Genomic DNA, 15,732 nt, shown 5'->3' with positions numbered 1-15,732 from the left:
CCGCAGTGCGAACGGCCCATTCCCCCACAGGCCTCAGTCTGTCCGTCTGTGTGAGTCTCCTGGGGCTGATGTAACGAAGCACCACACACGGGAGGCTTAAAACCACGGACGTTTATTGTCTCACAGTCCTGGAGGCCAGAGGTCTGTAATCGAGGTGTTGCTGGGTTCATACTCCCACTGGAGGTGCTGGGGGAGGAGCCTTCCTGCCTCTTCCAGCTGCTGGTGGCTCCTGGCCGTCCTTGGCACCCCTTGCTGGCAGCTCCATAACTCCAGTCTGTCTCCATCATTACATGGCCTCTGTCTTGTGTCTCCTCTCTCTGTGTCCCTTTCCTCTCGTAAGGGCACCAGTCATATTAGATTGAGGGCCCACCCTGCTCCAGTGTGACCTCATCGTGACTAATCACATCTACAATGACCCTATTTCTAAGGTTGTATTCTGAGGTTCCAGAAAGACATGAATTAGGGGGCCCCTATCGCACCCAGTGTGCCGTTGCCCACAGCCACGTACCATCTTCCCAGTCCTGTCTTCATCCCCTGGGGAGTCGGGCGCCTGGCATGGGCCCACCTCCACACCCCAAACCTGCCATCAGCCCGAGCAGTCTGCTCCCGCACAAACACGTCCCATCCCCAGGCCAGCCTGGGTTCCCTGCCATCCACGGCCCTGCAGACACTCCATACCATTCAGCCACCAATCGTGGGGCCGCTCCGAGGACTCTGTCACTGGCAGCTGCTGCCCCTCTGAAGCCAGGTACTCACAAAACCTGTGACGGGAGCCTCTTCTCTGCCAGAAGGCGCATTCAGTGACACGTGTAGGTGCCTAGGTTACATCAGTGGGCAAAGCAAGACCTACTGTCTGGAGTTGGCACCATGCTCTCGGTGCCCCCAGGGGAGGCGGGAGGTCCTCCCCCCCATGACATCCTCCTGCTTCCACTTCCTTCTCACCCCCACCCCCCCCGAGGCCACGGCCCCACCAACCACTAGGCAGTATCCTAACCTTCCTTGCCCCGTTGCCTTTCCTTTGTTCCGGCCGGAAAACCCAGCTCTGGATGCCCCCAAATGGCGAGTCCTCTCCACCCAGAGTGCAGCACAGAGCGGGACACCCCGCCCTGCAGACCCTGGGGAATCACATCACAAACCTCACTGGCCGTCAGTACTGGCACACATTGCTGTCACGCCCTCACTCTTAGCTGCAGTGGCTCCTCCTTCTTCAGCAGAAACTGAACATTCCCCACCCGCCCCTGCAACACCCTCAAGCCCACCCACCATCCCCACCCCTCCGCTGCCCCGTGCTTTCCTGGGAGAGGCGGCCCTCCTGGTGATCACGTAAACCCCTGCGCCTGGCGTCCCAGACACACACCAGTCTGAATTACCCCTTTTCTCCCTCTTTTTTTTTCTCTCTCTCTTTCTACTGGAATCTTCCACCAGCACTTAAATGTGTTCATCTCTCCCATTTTCAGAACACCCTCCATCTCCATCCACATTCTCCCCCAGTTTCCATTACCTCCCCGCTCCTGGTTGAGCCTCCTGGTTGCAGCAGCCTGGCTGCGCCTGCCCTCCCCAGGGTCCCATGGGCCACCTCGCCTCCACCTTCCTCAGTCTCATTTGCTGCTGCCGACTCCTTTGGGGGACACACTCCCCGGGACTTCAGGACCACAGACCTTCTTATCCCTTGGGCCTTCCATCCCGGGGCCCTGCGCAGCCTCCTTCCCTCCTCTGCACCCCAGGGCTGTCCGAGGCTCACTGATGGGTCTCTCCACACCATCTGCCTTGGCGCATCCTCCACTGGCTCCATTACCATTTGCAGTGGTCTCCATGATTGATTCAGCCACAACCTTTCTTATCAAAGGGGTCATCTCTCAGCTAATCTTGACTCTTCTTCTCTCCTTTTGAGTGACTGACGTAGGAGTGGACACTGTGATCCAGCAGTGCCCACAGAAGCAGCTCCGAGCTCTTTCTGCCCCAGGTTCTGATGCTGTGCCCACTGCTGGCTGTGGAAGCTGGCTGCCAGGCAGCTGCGTGGAGGTCCTGAGAAACATACCCAGGACAGCAGACGCGTTAGGACCGTGGGGCAAACTTAGACCAGCTGGAGACAAGAGACAGAGATCTAACAGATATGTTTTGTTTTTTTCCTTTCCCCGAAAGGCTTGTTCTTGCAAAGCGGGTGGGTGTCTCTCCACAGCCTGTATGGAAGGTGTCCTGTGTGACTAGGCAATGGTGTGTTTCCTGCACAGCCACGGCCAGATCCACAAGACACAGCCTTGGGCGTGCTCCTCCGTCTTCACCTGTTCCCTTCACTCTTGCTGGGATGGCACTTGCCAGTAACGTAGCAAACAACCCAAGACACTCCCCAACATACAGAACATCTATCCTGCTATCAAAGTGACAGCATAACCACTCCACACCCACTGACATGACTAGAATAAAAAGTCAGGTGGTAAGAAGGGTTGGCGAGAATCCTCGTCCACTGCTGCTGGGATGGAAACGGTACAGCTGCTTTGGAACAGCCAGCAGTTACACAAAAGGTCAAAGACTGAGTTACTGTACGGCCAGCAACTCCACTCCCAACAGCCCACCCAGAGATGTATGTCCACACTGAAACTTCCCCACAAGTGTCCACTGAAGCATTATTCATCATCGCCAAAAAGGGAAAACACTGCAATCATCCGTCAGCTGCAGAATGGATAACCAGATAATGGGATATTATTCCTCCATCAAAAGGAATGCAGTACTGACACACGCTGCGTGGATGACCCTGGAAACACGACGCTACGTGAAAGAAGCCAGACACAAAAGACCACATGTTGCAGAGTCCCATTCATACGAAACTCCAGAACAGAGGAAACCTAGAGAGACAGAAAATAGATTTGGGGTTGCCTAGGGCTGGGGAGTGGAGGCTGGGAGTGTGGGGTGGCGGTGGGATGGGGGATGACAGCTAAAGCATAGGCAGTTCCTTTTGAGTGATGAAAGTATTCGAAAATTGACTGTGGCACAACATTGTGAATATACCAAGCCACCGAATGGTACACTTTCAATGGGTGAATTGCAGGGTTTGTGAATTACAGGAATCCCTGCATACACCAGCTCAGCGGGTGAGCAAAGAGTTACTGGGCCTCATATACCTGAATGAACCATAGATGTACCGTCATGTATCCAACCAGTTTCCTATCGGTTGATGGGTGGGCAGCTTTTTATTTCTTACCATTACAGAGTTCCAATGTTACTGTGACAACATAGATGATGGATAGATCTACCTATCTTCATGTCCTTACTTATGCAGGGTGGAGTGGAGAGTATGACCAACACCTAGATTACAATATTCCTTAAAGCCAAAACTGCCTTGCACCTTTGGGGACAAAGCATATCATGGTAAGCAGGGCTTGGAGAGGAACAGAGAGAGTGTGGAAGCCTGATTCTGACCCACCCACAGGGACAGGAGAAGGTGGAACCCCTGCATTCCAGCCACTGCCACTTTTGTCTGGATCATGCTCAAGAAATGAAAACCACTCACATTATTAGAGAGGCTATGTCTTGCTTAAACACAAGGGTTCGAGAGCAACTTTCAGCGATAACCTACCATGAGGACGCGTTTTAAAATCTATGCTGTCGCGGACGTAGTAGAAGAAGGCTAGGTTTAGGTTCATGCCCGGCTGGCTTCCTGGACTGGGTCGGCCCCAGCACCTCCAGGCGGTGTCTGGATTGTTAAGTTAGAAGTGGCAGAGGAGACACCCGTACTCACGCTGGGGCACGTGACACGCTAATGAATGGCACATGTCTTTCCACACGTCTCAAATTTGTTTCCTCCACTTGGTACAGTCACGAGTGTGGATGCAGCTGCGGTAAGCATTACTTTGCCTTGAAACCTCCTGCTTCATCGTGATAAATTCCCGTGAGCCCTCCCCCTACATGAACTGAGAAACACCGGTATCTCAAGATGTGTCCGGTGCTTCCTTAGCCCTGGGCCCCAGGCCTTGATGCCTGATGCCACACGGCGTGTTTCAGGCTGGCTGGGCCTGCAGGTCCCTCTGCTGAGACCCTGTGCGGGTCACAGCTCAGCCCCCGTCTCTGCTCAGCTGCGGACACTACAGACCAGAAACTGTTTCCTGTCCAAGAACATTCTAAACGCTGCTCTTGCCCAACCGGGCGTGGGTTTGCAGCTGGCCCGGGGCCTGCCGCCTGCTTGGCTGGGGCGACCCAGGTGGCCACAGGATATGAACACGTGGCCCCCCGACAGGGTGAAACAGCGTTTTCCCTGGGTGCTTTGGACGGCGTGCTTTCCCACGGTGAGGGACAGGCAATGGACACGGGAAGGAACTACTGCGTGAGTGAGACGGGGCTTCTGCACGTTTCCACGACCCGGCTCCGAACCCCCGGTCGCCCGCGCACAGCACGTTGCCCGCGGCGCGCCCCGCGTCCCCAACGGGCCCCCGGCTTTCCAGGGGCAGGTGGGGACCCGCGGCAGCGTCGGCGGCGCCGGCAGGACCAGGTCCGAGCACCGGCAGGTGACTCGGCGGGAGCGGGACGACCTGGGACGCCCGAGGGGAGGGTCCGGCCGGCGGGGAAGCTCGTCCTCCGGCCACGTGTGCGTCAGGGTCTAGGGTCCAAGCGGCTCAGCCCCCGGCGCGGGCCGCGCGTCTGCGCTTCCCCGCCCGGCTCGGAACCCGCGCGGCGCCGCCTCCCGCGGCCGGAGGGGAGGGAGGACCGGCCCCCCGCCCCCAGCCGCGTCCGCCCGCCCGCGGGTCCCCAGCAGCCCGCGCGGCGCCCCGGCCCCGTGCGCCCGCCGTCCGCGCTCCCGAGCCAGCGGCCGGCGGTGGCGTGTGCGCACGTCATATGGGCCGCCCGCCCCCGATTGGCCGCGGCCGCCTCACCAGACCGCGAGCGGACGGGGGCGCGGGGGGGCGGGGCGCGCGGAGGCCACGCCCCCGGCGCGCGGGGGGGCGGGGGCCGCGCGGGGTCACGTGGCCCGGGCCCGGCCGCCCGCCTTATAAACTGCGCGGCGCATCGGGCCCCGCGGGCCCGGCTCAAGGCGGTCGGGGCCGAGATCCTCCTCCGTTACCTGCTCCGGCACTTCCTCCCTCGGCGATCCCGCGGGCGGGCGCCCCCGGCCAGGTACGCCGGGCGCGGCGGGGACCCCGGGGCCGGGAATGGCGGGGGTCCGGGCGCGACCCACACGCCGCGGTCACCCCCTTTCCCGGGGCGAGACCGCCTTCCACCGGGGTCTGCGGCACCGACCCCGACCGCAGCCGCGGGATGCGAGCTGCACCCCCGACCCTGGGTTGGCCGGGCCGCCGGCCCCCTCCGCCCGGAGGACCCCAGTGACTTGTCCCGGGCGCCCTGCAGACGGACGGGGTCCGGGGAACTTCGGGGCCGGAGGCCGGCACCTCGGCGTGTGCAGAGGGTCGTGCAGCGCGGGGCGCCCACACCGCCCGGCCGCTGGCAGCACCGCGCGTCCATCCCCCTGCGGCGGGGACGCTGTCCTGGCCGGCGCCTCGCCCGGTGCCGCGCTGTGGGCTGCGCGCCCCGCTCCCTCCCGGGATGGACGGACTGACTCCTGGGCCTGCCCTGCTCCTTGTAAATGAACTTGGTCTTGATCCCGCCTTCCCGTCCTCCTCCTTCTAGGAAAGCCTGTCAGACTCCGGGGACTGATGCCCAGACTGCACGACCACTGCTGGAGCTGTTCCTGTGCTAAGCGCGCCAGGCACCGAGGCTCCCCCGGAGCCGGGGCCGGAGGGCTGGCGGCCAAAGTAGGGGAGATGATCACCTCGTCAGTGTCTGGGCCTTCCCTGCTGGTGGCCCACAGCGCCCCGGGCACGGACCCCTCGCGTGGGCTTCGGAGCACCGGTGCTGGGGGCCGCACTGAGGGCAGCAGCCACGCCATCACCTGGCACCACCACCTGGTGCAGAGAAGCCTGGTGCTTTTCTCCGTGGGGGTCGTCCTAGCCCTAGTGCTCAACCTGCTGCAGGTGCAGAGGAATGTCACCCTGTTCCCCGAGGAGGTGATTGCCACCATCTTCTCTTCCGCCTGGTGGGTTCCTCCCTGTTGTGGGACAGCAGCTGGTGAGTAGAAATGAAAGGTGCTTGTTTGATCAAAACCATTCCTCAGCCTATGAGACACGTTTGTTTGAACATGGAGCCATCCACAGAGGAAGAGTGTGCATCTCTCCAGTGTTGGTACTTAGGGAAGCAGTGGGGTGGAGAGGACACCGAAGCCCCAAGTGCTAGCCTCTGGGCGTTGGAGGAAGCTGGGTGATGGAGATGAGGTGGGGAGAAAACGGGCTGCTCCTGCCTCAGTGCCCGGCTGGCCAGGTCCTTACTGCCCTGGCACTGAGGGCAGTGTTGCGGCTCCGCACCTGTCATGCTGAGCCAGCTGCCACGATTGGCCGCCTGCAGAACTGGTGAGCAGAGGCCCTGGGCCGCTATTGGCTGCCCCAGTGAACATGCTACACTGCTGGGTAACTGAAAACAAACCCATCACGTGGGCAGAGTGGGCAGAGACGTTGCCAGGGAGCAGCCTCTCCACTTCCTTCTGCCCAGTGGCCTAGTGAGCAAGCAGGGCCAAAGCCAGGCCTTCTCCCAGAACTGTTAGGATGAGTAACCCCTCGTCCCTCGTCCGCAGTGGAGGTGTGAGTGTTCCTAGCTGGTCTCAGAGGTGCCAGGAAACATAACACAGGCTTAGTGTAAACTGTGGGCTGGAGGGTTGTCCCTTTTTAGAAGAATTTCTTGGGTATTTAGCTGGTTTGATAAAAATGCTGAATTGATCTCTGCCCAGAAGATCATGTAAGACTTCTCTAGTCACACAGCATTTGTTGGTCAACAAGCATCTGTCTGCTACCTCTACCAGCTGTGGAAATTCAGAGTGAGGACACCAGCCCTGAGCATCCATCCCATGGTCCGACGGGCAGAACAACTCATGATGATAGTGCCACTGGCTTTGCAGCTTACGTTTCTGGACTGCTGACTGTTGTTTTGTTTATTCCTTAGACAGCAGTGCCCCACCATAGCTCCATTTTACAGATGTGGAAACTGAATCACAGGTTCTGCAACTGTGTCCAAGGGACACAGCTAATGACCTGCAGGGCCACTTGCATAACTCTGCATGCTGTGTTCCTGGAGTGTAGGTGTGTCCCCTGCCCCGTAGGGACACACCACCTTCTCAGCACTCACTTAAAACAGCAGGAAGGGGAGAGCTGTGAGTTGTGGCCAGGACATGTCATGGGGGCACTGTGGTTACTGAGCAGGGTAGACTGTCTTCATTTTGTCCTCAGAAAGCTTTGGTCCTGCTTTGTTTTTCTGAGCCCTTGAAGTATATGTCTATACTGTCAACATCCTTTCTGAGAAATAGATCTGGATGCAGAATTCTATTTTTCATACACATTTGGCCCTATAGTTTCTTTCTTTGAATCAAAAACTTGATCTTAAAAATGAAACACTTAGTTTAGGCTTTATTTGTAATGGGAGCTTCAGGAAATTCCAGGAATATCTGAAACACGGTTTCTCACACCCTACTTTTTTTTCACCATCAGCCAAGAGCATAAGGGAAACATTTCACAGTTTAAGTTCACCTACTTAGCTTTCAGCCTTCAAAGGTAAGGTTAAGTTATAGTGAAGTAAGTTATAGAATGTGGGGTTCCATTTTTCAAAACTCCAAAGTTAGAGCTTGATGAACTGTAATATGAAACTGAAATGAAAATTTTCATTTGAATGTGTGGCTACAACTGTTTCTTGTTTCTCTGTTCAAGAGCCTAAAATAGTTACCTCTTCTATCGGTCACCAAGGTGGGACTTCTGCCAGGCTTTCGAGCCTCTGTACTGGGTGACGTCATGTGGGAACCTTGGTCCCACTGTCGGGTCCCAGGGCCCTGTATCCCCACAGGTCACCACGCACTTTGTCCGTTCGTGCCTTACTCTTTTCCATTTGCTTCTCTCCTGGCGTGCCACGCCTTCTCCCTGTCTGAATTCTCATTTACTCTCTCAGGCTTTACAGTTCTGTGTCTGTAAAACTTCCTGACTGTTCAGACCACAGTGAGCTCCCCCTCCCGTCTTCTAGTTACTTCACATATGAGGAAACAAACATGAGAGCCAGGTCCCATCACAGTGAACTGGGAGCAGAGGCCTGGCCGTCTGTGCCCGGTCCCACACTCCCCCGCAGGCCAGGTCTGGCCTCGCAGGGATGGTTCAGCCTGGTTGTCCTGTCACAGCATTGTCACAGGGGTGATGCACAGTGCTGCTCATGGTCTCCTAGAGTAAGGGCTGTACCCCCCTCACCATCGAATTTAAGCCACCCTCTGGGCACATGGCCTCCATGACCCAGATGTCAGTCAGGCCAGCATAAATGTGCCAGCATCAGTGCTGGCCGAGTAAGGGAGGGATGGAACTTGTGATGTGACATGTGGCCTCAGAATTGCTCCTGGGAGTTTACCTCCTTCATTGTAAATGGGAATCACACTGATGAAACAGAAGCCGGCCTTTAACTAGTTTTCACTCTGGGGCCACGTGGCTACGCCCTGCTCAACTCGCATCTGTGTTTAGCTAAACCAAAGAACAGTGGTTTTGTTTTAAATGTCTCAAAACTGATTTTTTTTTGTTTGTTTGTACTCAAGAAGAACAACTATAAAATGAGGCTTCATTTCAGTATCATGTTATCGTGGATAAACTTTCTAGAAGGACTGGTTTGCATAATGTGTTAATAACTGTCATGTGGGACTGTGTCATTTTCAGCTGGTCCATCCTGACGCTGGTATCTTTTCTTGTTTTCACAGCCGTCGTCGGCTTGCTGTACCCCTGCATTGACAGTCACCTTGGGGAGCCCCACAAGTTTAAGAGGGAGTGGGCCAGCGTCATACGCTGTGTAGCTGTTTTCGTGGGCATCAACCACGCCAGTGCCGTATCCTTCAGGCCGTGCCATCCGGAGCGTTTCCTGGGGTCCTAGGTTGAAGCACTCCGTTGCTTTTAATGAGCATATGTTATCTCTTAGGTTAGTTGAACCATCTTCTTCCAAGTGTCTTATTTTAAAGCTGATTTCTTAGTTTACACTTGGTGGGAGTTTGCACATGGTCCTTGGAGCCCTTCCAGCTCATTTTGGGGAACAGTGACTATAACAGGAGGAGCAGAGTGGCCTCCTCACGCTCCTCTGTCAGGCCGTGGCTTTGGCTTCCTTGGAGTTTGTTCTGTAAGTTCCCTTTTATGTTTCTACCTATGTCCTTCCATTGTAGACCGGGTTCCTGCAGCCCAGTGACAAGTGGTGAGAGGGTCACAGCCTGGGCCACTTCCAGGAGGCAGAGGAGAGGCCTGTCTCTGCTTCTCTGCCCTCGCCCTGGCTGTGAGCACAGAAGCTCCAGGCCCAGTCCAAACGGGTGTCCTCTGGAACAGGGTTCTTAACACCAGGTCCCTAGGTCCTGGTGCCCTCAGATGGACCGTGTCACACAGAATCTGCTGTGTGTGCACAGAAGTCCACTCAAGAGCAAGGTTCACAGTACCCACGTCTCGGAAGATCGGGGGGTTTCTTAGCACAACTAGATGTTACTTTCAAATTCTACCCCAATTTTAAGGACAAGAAGGTCCCTAAAAGGGAGTATTATAAGATCTCTTCCTCTGACAAATCTGTCTTGTCACTGGTTGATGAGCGGTGCTGCCATGAAAGCCAGCTGTGTGTCTCCACAGACTGAAAGTGTGAGACGGTGACACCATTGTGAAGCGCGTCTTCGTGCACACGTGGGGAGAAGAGCACACGTGTGGCTCCGGTTACTAATGAAAATGAGACATAAAAACAGGCCGAGAGATGACTTACCAGCAGATAGGTTGCTTTGGGGTCGAAATGCTGGCAGAATTTTACACCTGGCTTTCAGGAAGTTTGCTCATCAAGCTGCGTGTTTAACCCTTTGATCCAGAGAAGTTTCGGGTCGTCTTGAGCACGGGGCCCTCATCTCCCACAATCCTTTGTGAGCTCACCGGGCAGTTCTTGTGGCTGGAGCACGATGTAGGGGGTGACAGTAAACACACCGATGGAGTTCCTGGGGGTTTGTATGTTGGATGCTATTAAACATTGTTAAATGTTCCTTAACATTTGCATCACCAGAAACTGGATTTTGCCAATAACGTTCAGCTCTCCTTGACGTTGGCAGCCCTGTCCTTGGGCCTTTGGTGGACGTTTGACCGTTCGAGGAGTGGCCTCGGGCTTGGGATCACAATCGCGTTCCTCGCCACTCTGATCACGCAGCTGCTGGTGTACAACGGCGTCTATCAGTAAGCGCGCTGCCCCCGCAGCCCCGCACAGGCTGCCACTTAACTCTGACGAAGCACGCCTACTTCGCTGAGACCTTCAGGTTTCATTTATACACACACGCCACAGACATAGGCATGAAATTCTCAAGAATGAGGCTTGTTGTTGATTCGCATGTTTAAAATGCCCCATCGACAATTTAATGTAAAGGGACACTCAACAGGAGCAGAAAAAGAGTGTTGAGATATTAACATCGCGCAGTATTTCATGGTTAGTGTGCACTGGTGTCCCCGGCAAGCAGACTCACCCGGAGGTCCCTTCTCTTTCTGCAGGTACACATCCCCCGACTTCCTGTACATCCGCTCCTGGCTGCCATGTATCTTCTTCTCAGGAGGTGTAACAGTAGGGAACATAGGACGACAGCTGGCTATGGTACGTAAAATTGTCACATTCACTCCTAACTCTGTAGTTTCTTAGTTTGATAGCGTTGCTTTATGTCATACGTTATCATTTGTGTTGATAAATGTCTAGTTGAGACTCGGCAGCAACCATTATTGAGAAAAGCGGATGTTTAAGAAAAAACAAAACAAAACAGGTAATGATACCCAGGTCGTTCTTTGCTGAATCATCAGATTTGGACGTTTGTAAACCCATAATGAGATCTAGGAAGCCAGCAGCTCTTGGGCCTTCCAGCTACTGTAGTAATAGCAGAGAAGTGGTTACTGAGACGGCTGCAGTGGGTGCTTTATCGTGAGTGTCCTCCCTCCCTTGACAGGTGCAGGTGACACTAGGGAAAGCGTGGCAGAGGCCTGAGGCTGCAGAGACCCTGCATGTGCCAGGTCGGGGCTTGGCTAGAGGGCACTGCCCACAGGAACAGGTGGAACCCTGCCTGAGCACTGCCCTGTCTTTACTGAAGGAGAAAGAAACGTGCCCTGCCTGGCACAGAGCCAGGTTCGGAGAGCCAGGAGAGCGGATGACGTCAGGGAAATCGCACTTTCTGGTTGTTGAAAATTGGCATTTGAACCCTTTACTAAGAGAAAATTAAATGTGGGCATCTAACTGTTATTTCAAGTTCACTTTGACTCCAGGGCTTAAATAAAATGAGCTAAAAAAAGAAACTAGTGTCTTAGAAAGGCCATTGATTTCAGAGATAAACTCTGGAGCTTTTTCAGGAAACTTATCTTGGTCCCTTGTGTGGTATCTTTAAAACAGGACATTTTTTTTGTGCCAGCGGGTCTCCACCCTTTTGTTTGTCTTCCGTCCCCCAAAATATCTGTAAATGAATCTCCTGAAAGCAGTAGAGTCTCACGAGAGCCACGCCTCGTGGGAAAGTCACTGCTCTCCCACTCGCTGTCCAGTTCAGTTGGCTTTGGAGCCTGGCGACCCAGTCCCCCCCTCGCAGGTCATCTGTCCGCTTCAGCCTGGGATAAGGAGCCTTCTGTCCATGGTTCTTGCCACTCCCGTGGGTGAACAGAGACCTTAAAATTAACGTTGCCCCTGCGGCAAGAAGATACCTGTGCGAAGCCAAAAGTCCTCGTCATGAGACCAGAATTGGAAGTGTAGGAAATTAGATTTGCTCCAGATTATGTCCAGGCTGAAGAATAAAAATTACATTTGCAGTAAGTTTGTTTTAGAAAACTGACTCCCTGTAGCATTGGCTGTCCCTGTCTCACTTTGGTTTTTCATGGAATCTTTTGTTTTGGGGGCTTTTCCCCCCTAGCAGCCACCGGCGTGGTCAGATCAGGGACCGACTGCTGCCCGAACCCCGACTGTGGAGAAGGTCCTGAGGCCAGGAAGAAGCCTCAGCCAGGGAGCGCGGAGGTCCGGCCTCCTCACAGAGGGGCCAGTGCGCCCTGTTCTGCAGGGTTTGGCCTGTGTGTCCCCAGTCGTCAACCTTAGGAAATGTTTATTCTCTTACCAGACTTTTGTGGAGTCTAGAAAGTTGAGGCAGTGACGTAAAGTCGCACCGTGCTAGAATCTTCCGATCAAAGGGAGACAACTACAGCAGCAGCTTTAAAAAGATCAAGTTACACATTTTCTTTTTCAGAGGAGCTAGGCTGCTTCCGCTTGTATCCTTAATTATTTTCTTTCTTCAAAAAAATGAAAAAAATCAACAGCTTTCTTATTTAATTGCATTTGCAAAAACAGGCTTACTCTGCTCCAAATTTGAAAACTCATTTCCTTCCTCAAAACCCAGGAATGCACTCAGTGCCTTAGAAACTGGACTTGTCAGCATGCCTATTGCGTTTGTCTTCACCTTCCAGCACGATTGCCTCATGGGGGGCCAGGGGAAGCCCCTCCGCTGTCCTGTGGTAGCCTGGTGACCTCGGGGAGGTCATTCAATCTTCAGATCTGCTCCTTCGTCAATGAAACATCTGCCCTATATTGAGAATTTTCCTGGCAGGGTCTGGAAAGCAGTCACAACTGCAGGGTCTGCCACAGATGTTTTGAGAAGGTCCAACAAGAAAGTGTGTGTGGAGAGGCTGTGTCAACGTAAAGTTCTGTGTCGGCTGTGGCAGCGTGGCTGGCAGGGCTTGTCTGCTGCTGCTGCTGTCCACGTTTGTCTCCGTCATCTTACCCTGGCCAAACGGATGTCTCCTCTCTCACCTTTCATGGTCTGCTGAATTGCCAATTAAAATATGTATACATTTAGTGCTCACTTGCTCTTTTTTGTCTTTTCACTTGTAGGGTGTCCCTGAAAAGCCACACAGTGACTGAGTCTTCAACCCACTGATTCTGAAGAACAGCAAGATGTGGGAGGAAACCCACGCTTCAGATTGTGACGAGCTGATCTGTTTTCCTCAATAATCTATTTACATTGGGCTGACTGTACAAGTGACTCCCAGGGGGGAAAAATCACCTATTTTAGAATAGCAAAGTGGGACGAGTGACTGCGTGCCCTGAAATGTCACCTTGGCTGTGCTCATGCCTGCATGTGCCCTGCAGAGCCTGGGTCCCGGGCCGAGTATTCGGTGTCACCGGTGTTCTAACAAGCACGCGGCCGTACGTCGAAGCCTTGAGCAGAAGCCTGGCTTGCAGCTCTCCTTCTGTGTTGGCGCCGCAGGGGGCCTCATGGTGCTTAACCACGGTGAAGAGTGGCAGCATAGGAATATTTACCCACAAGATTGTTTTGTTAGGTAGGGTTGTGTAGAAAAAGAAAAGCAGCAGCAGCAAACGTACCAGGTGTCAGCACCGAGGTCGCAAAGCACAGCTGTGCTGTTTGGACCCGCTTGGACCTCAGTGTAGACAGTCCGAGAGCAGGAGACCCCAAAAGGTCAGCTCTACACTGTGAAATACTGGGGTCTCCACCTCGGTGTTTATTAGGAAGTCTTACCCAGAACCCACAATCGTCTAAGAGTGAGCGAGCACCTGTCTGCCGCGTAGTTCGTGCTTCGCGAGCCACAGTTGTTTCTTTGCTACTCCAGAATAGAGACGACTTTTTTCCCACAGCCCTATGGAATCTGCAATCTGTGATTGCCTTGTAGGAAAGGGGTACGGGTGTCACTGCATTACACATTCGGTGTTTCTGAAAACGCAGAGATGTTGGTGAGGCAATGTCTCTGGAATGGTGTAGAGCATATCAGACCCGATTTGCAAGTGTTGGGTCATTAACTTCAAGTGCAATGTCTATGAAAACCAATCTGAGCCTTGTAGTCTCTTAAATATTTATTTTTTTTTTAACGTACAAGATGTTAAAGAGGGTTCTCCATTCATTTCAGTGCTGCACGGAGGCAAAATTCAGCAATAATTTCTTTCAGTTGAGAAGTTACTTTGTTGGCGTGCCCTCCACTGAGCCCTTTGAAATACTCCAGTTTTGTGGGTTTTAGTAAACTTGTAATTTTTACTTACAAATTTATTGGGATTTTTTTTTTTTTTTTTTGTATTTTGAAATTTAAGTGTTTCTGGTTTGTTTTAAATTCTGTGGAAGCAGCTTGATTAGAAGACCCCTTCGAATGGGAGTCGGCCGTCAGCAGGCCCAGCCTTGGACGCGTGCACTTGTTTTTGTCACGTGGTGATCCTTGTCGCAGGGCTCTTGTTGTTTTGAGGGAAATCACATAGGAATTTTAAGTTACTGTAGCTAATTTGGTCTAGAGGAATTTTGTTTAAAAGAAAATGGGATCATTCTGAGATTTGCAATGACCCCTTACTCATTTTCTGAAAATGAAAATGAGTGATTAGCTGCAAAGATTTTTCAATGAAGTTGTCAGCGTTTTATGAAAAAACGGAAGTTACTAGCTGAAAACAGTCATTGAATCTTTAAAATATACTTGATCTTGCACAAATAATAAGTATTCCTTTCTCTTAAACTGGAAGCAAATCTGTATCTGTTAGAAATAATGTAGCCAAAAACTGTGAATCTGAAGACTTTTCGCCAATTCTTTACAGCAAGTATATGAACCAAAGTGACTTGAGTTTGTAAAGGTGTAAAAAAGTGTGAACAGAATTTGCACTACACCAGATGGGGACATCCAGTGAGACTCACATCATACTAAGCTGTCAGCATTGTGTTCTTTTTCCATTCATTTTTTTATTTCTATTAAAGGTTCAAAACCAACCATTGTGTTTATGGGTTTTTCTTTAACAGGGAGAATGGAAAACTATTTTATAGCTCCTCAACCTTTAGGGAATTCCCACGTAACCTCTTGGGAGAATCCCACGTGAGTATATCGTTTCCTCGTGGGGGACAGTGCTATGCAGTGGCAGTCACTTTTAGCCTTCCCTGCTGTCCCCTCCCGGGAATGCTGTCCTCAGTCTTGGAGTGACAGGGCCCCTTCTCTGGTCCAGATATGTGTCTGGGGGGCCCCGGGGTCCCAGCAAACAGCGCAGGGAAGGGCGGACCATCCGAGCCCAAGAACACCAGCATCTGCGGCTGCGACATGCTTTGCTGGTGCCTGCTGGACAGAAAGTCGCCCAGGTGACTCGAAAGGTGTGCTGTCACCAAGCAGCACGTCGCCTGTGTGTCTGGTCACTGCCCAGGTCTGTGAGGCCAGCCCTGCGAGGGGCCCTTTGCTGGCTGCCAGGCTCAGGGTTGTGGACACCAGTTGGAACCTGCCTCAGAGCCTCCCTTCCAGGGGTCACGGTGCCAAGCTGGGGAAAGCGTGTGTGAAGGAAGGAACCAAGAAAGGGGAAGGGGAGGCCTTAGCTTATACTCAGCCCAACACATTTCACAGCACAGCCTGATCCCATGGGCTGCTCCCACACCATGTTTTACGTTAAAACTGGTAGAGGTGGTGATGCAAACACTTCCGTCATCACACGTACTCGAAGACTTTTGCCGGGTTAATCCAATTTATGTGGATCCGATATTCATGCCCACACTGAACTAGTCTAAACCCGTGATTTGGAATGAGGTCGGGGAGTGGAGTGTTTGCTGGAATTTTTCTGGTCCATGAGCAGCTCATTGAATTGCCCCATTTCATTAAAGGCAGGGTGTGTAATTCAGAGTCCCTCGTCCCTTCTTTTCACACAAGGAGACCGAGTAACTACCGTGTTTCCCCAAAAATAAGACCTAGCCAG

The 15,732-nt window shown here is 53.1% G+C and overlaps 1 protein-coding gene across 1 annotated transcript; it reads left to right on the top strand.

The window, feature by feature from the left end:
• The first annotated feature begins 4,967 nt into the window (after positions 1–4,967).
• INSIG1 (insulin induced gene 1) lies at positions 4,968–14,770 on the top strand. The gene is made up of 6 exons (XM_074315060.2): positions 4,968–5,106; positions 5,617–6,054; positions 8,756–8,880; positions 10,072–10,238; positions 10,548–10,647; positions 12,904–14,770. The coding sequence occupies exons 2-6, from the start codon at positions 5,643–5,645 to the stop codon at positions 12,931–12,933; spliced, it is 834 nt and encodes a 277-aa protein (XP_074171161.2). The 5' UTR covers positions 4,968–5,106; positions 5,617–5,642; the 3' UTR covers positions 12,934–14,770.
• The last annotated feature ends 962 nt before the right edge of the window (positions 14,771–15,732 follow it).

The sequence above is a fragment of the Rhinolophus sinicus genome, chromosome 8 (assembly GCF_057876585.1).
Source record: "Rhinolophus sinicus isolate RSI-liver-muscle chromosome 8, RSI-T2T, whole genome shotgun sequence".
In the NCBI taxonomy this organism is placed as follows: Eukaryota; Metazoa; Chordata; class Mammalia; order Chiroptera; family Rhinolophidae; genus Rhinolophus; species Rhinolophus sinicus.
The sequence above is the reverse complement of the archived record's forward strand: the minus strand, read 5'-3'. Positions and strand labels throughout refer to the sequence as shown.

Excerpts from the sequence above, each read along its gene's own strand:
- INSIG1 (XM_074315060.2), top strand. The coding sequence starts at position 5,643 with ATGCCCAGACTGCACGACCACTGCTGGAGCTGTTCCTGTGCTAAGCGC. Across the intron at positions 6,055-8,755 it reads CTGTTGTGGGACAGCAGCTG|CCGTCGTCGGCTTGCTGTAC; the intron begins GTGAGTAGAAAT and ends TTGTTTTCACAG. Across the intron at positions 10,239-10,547 it reads GTGTACAACGGCGTCTATCA|GTACACATCCCCCGACTTCC; the intron begins GTAAGCGCGCTG and ends CTCTTTCTGCAG.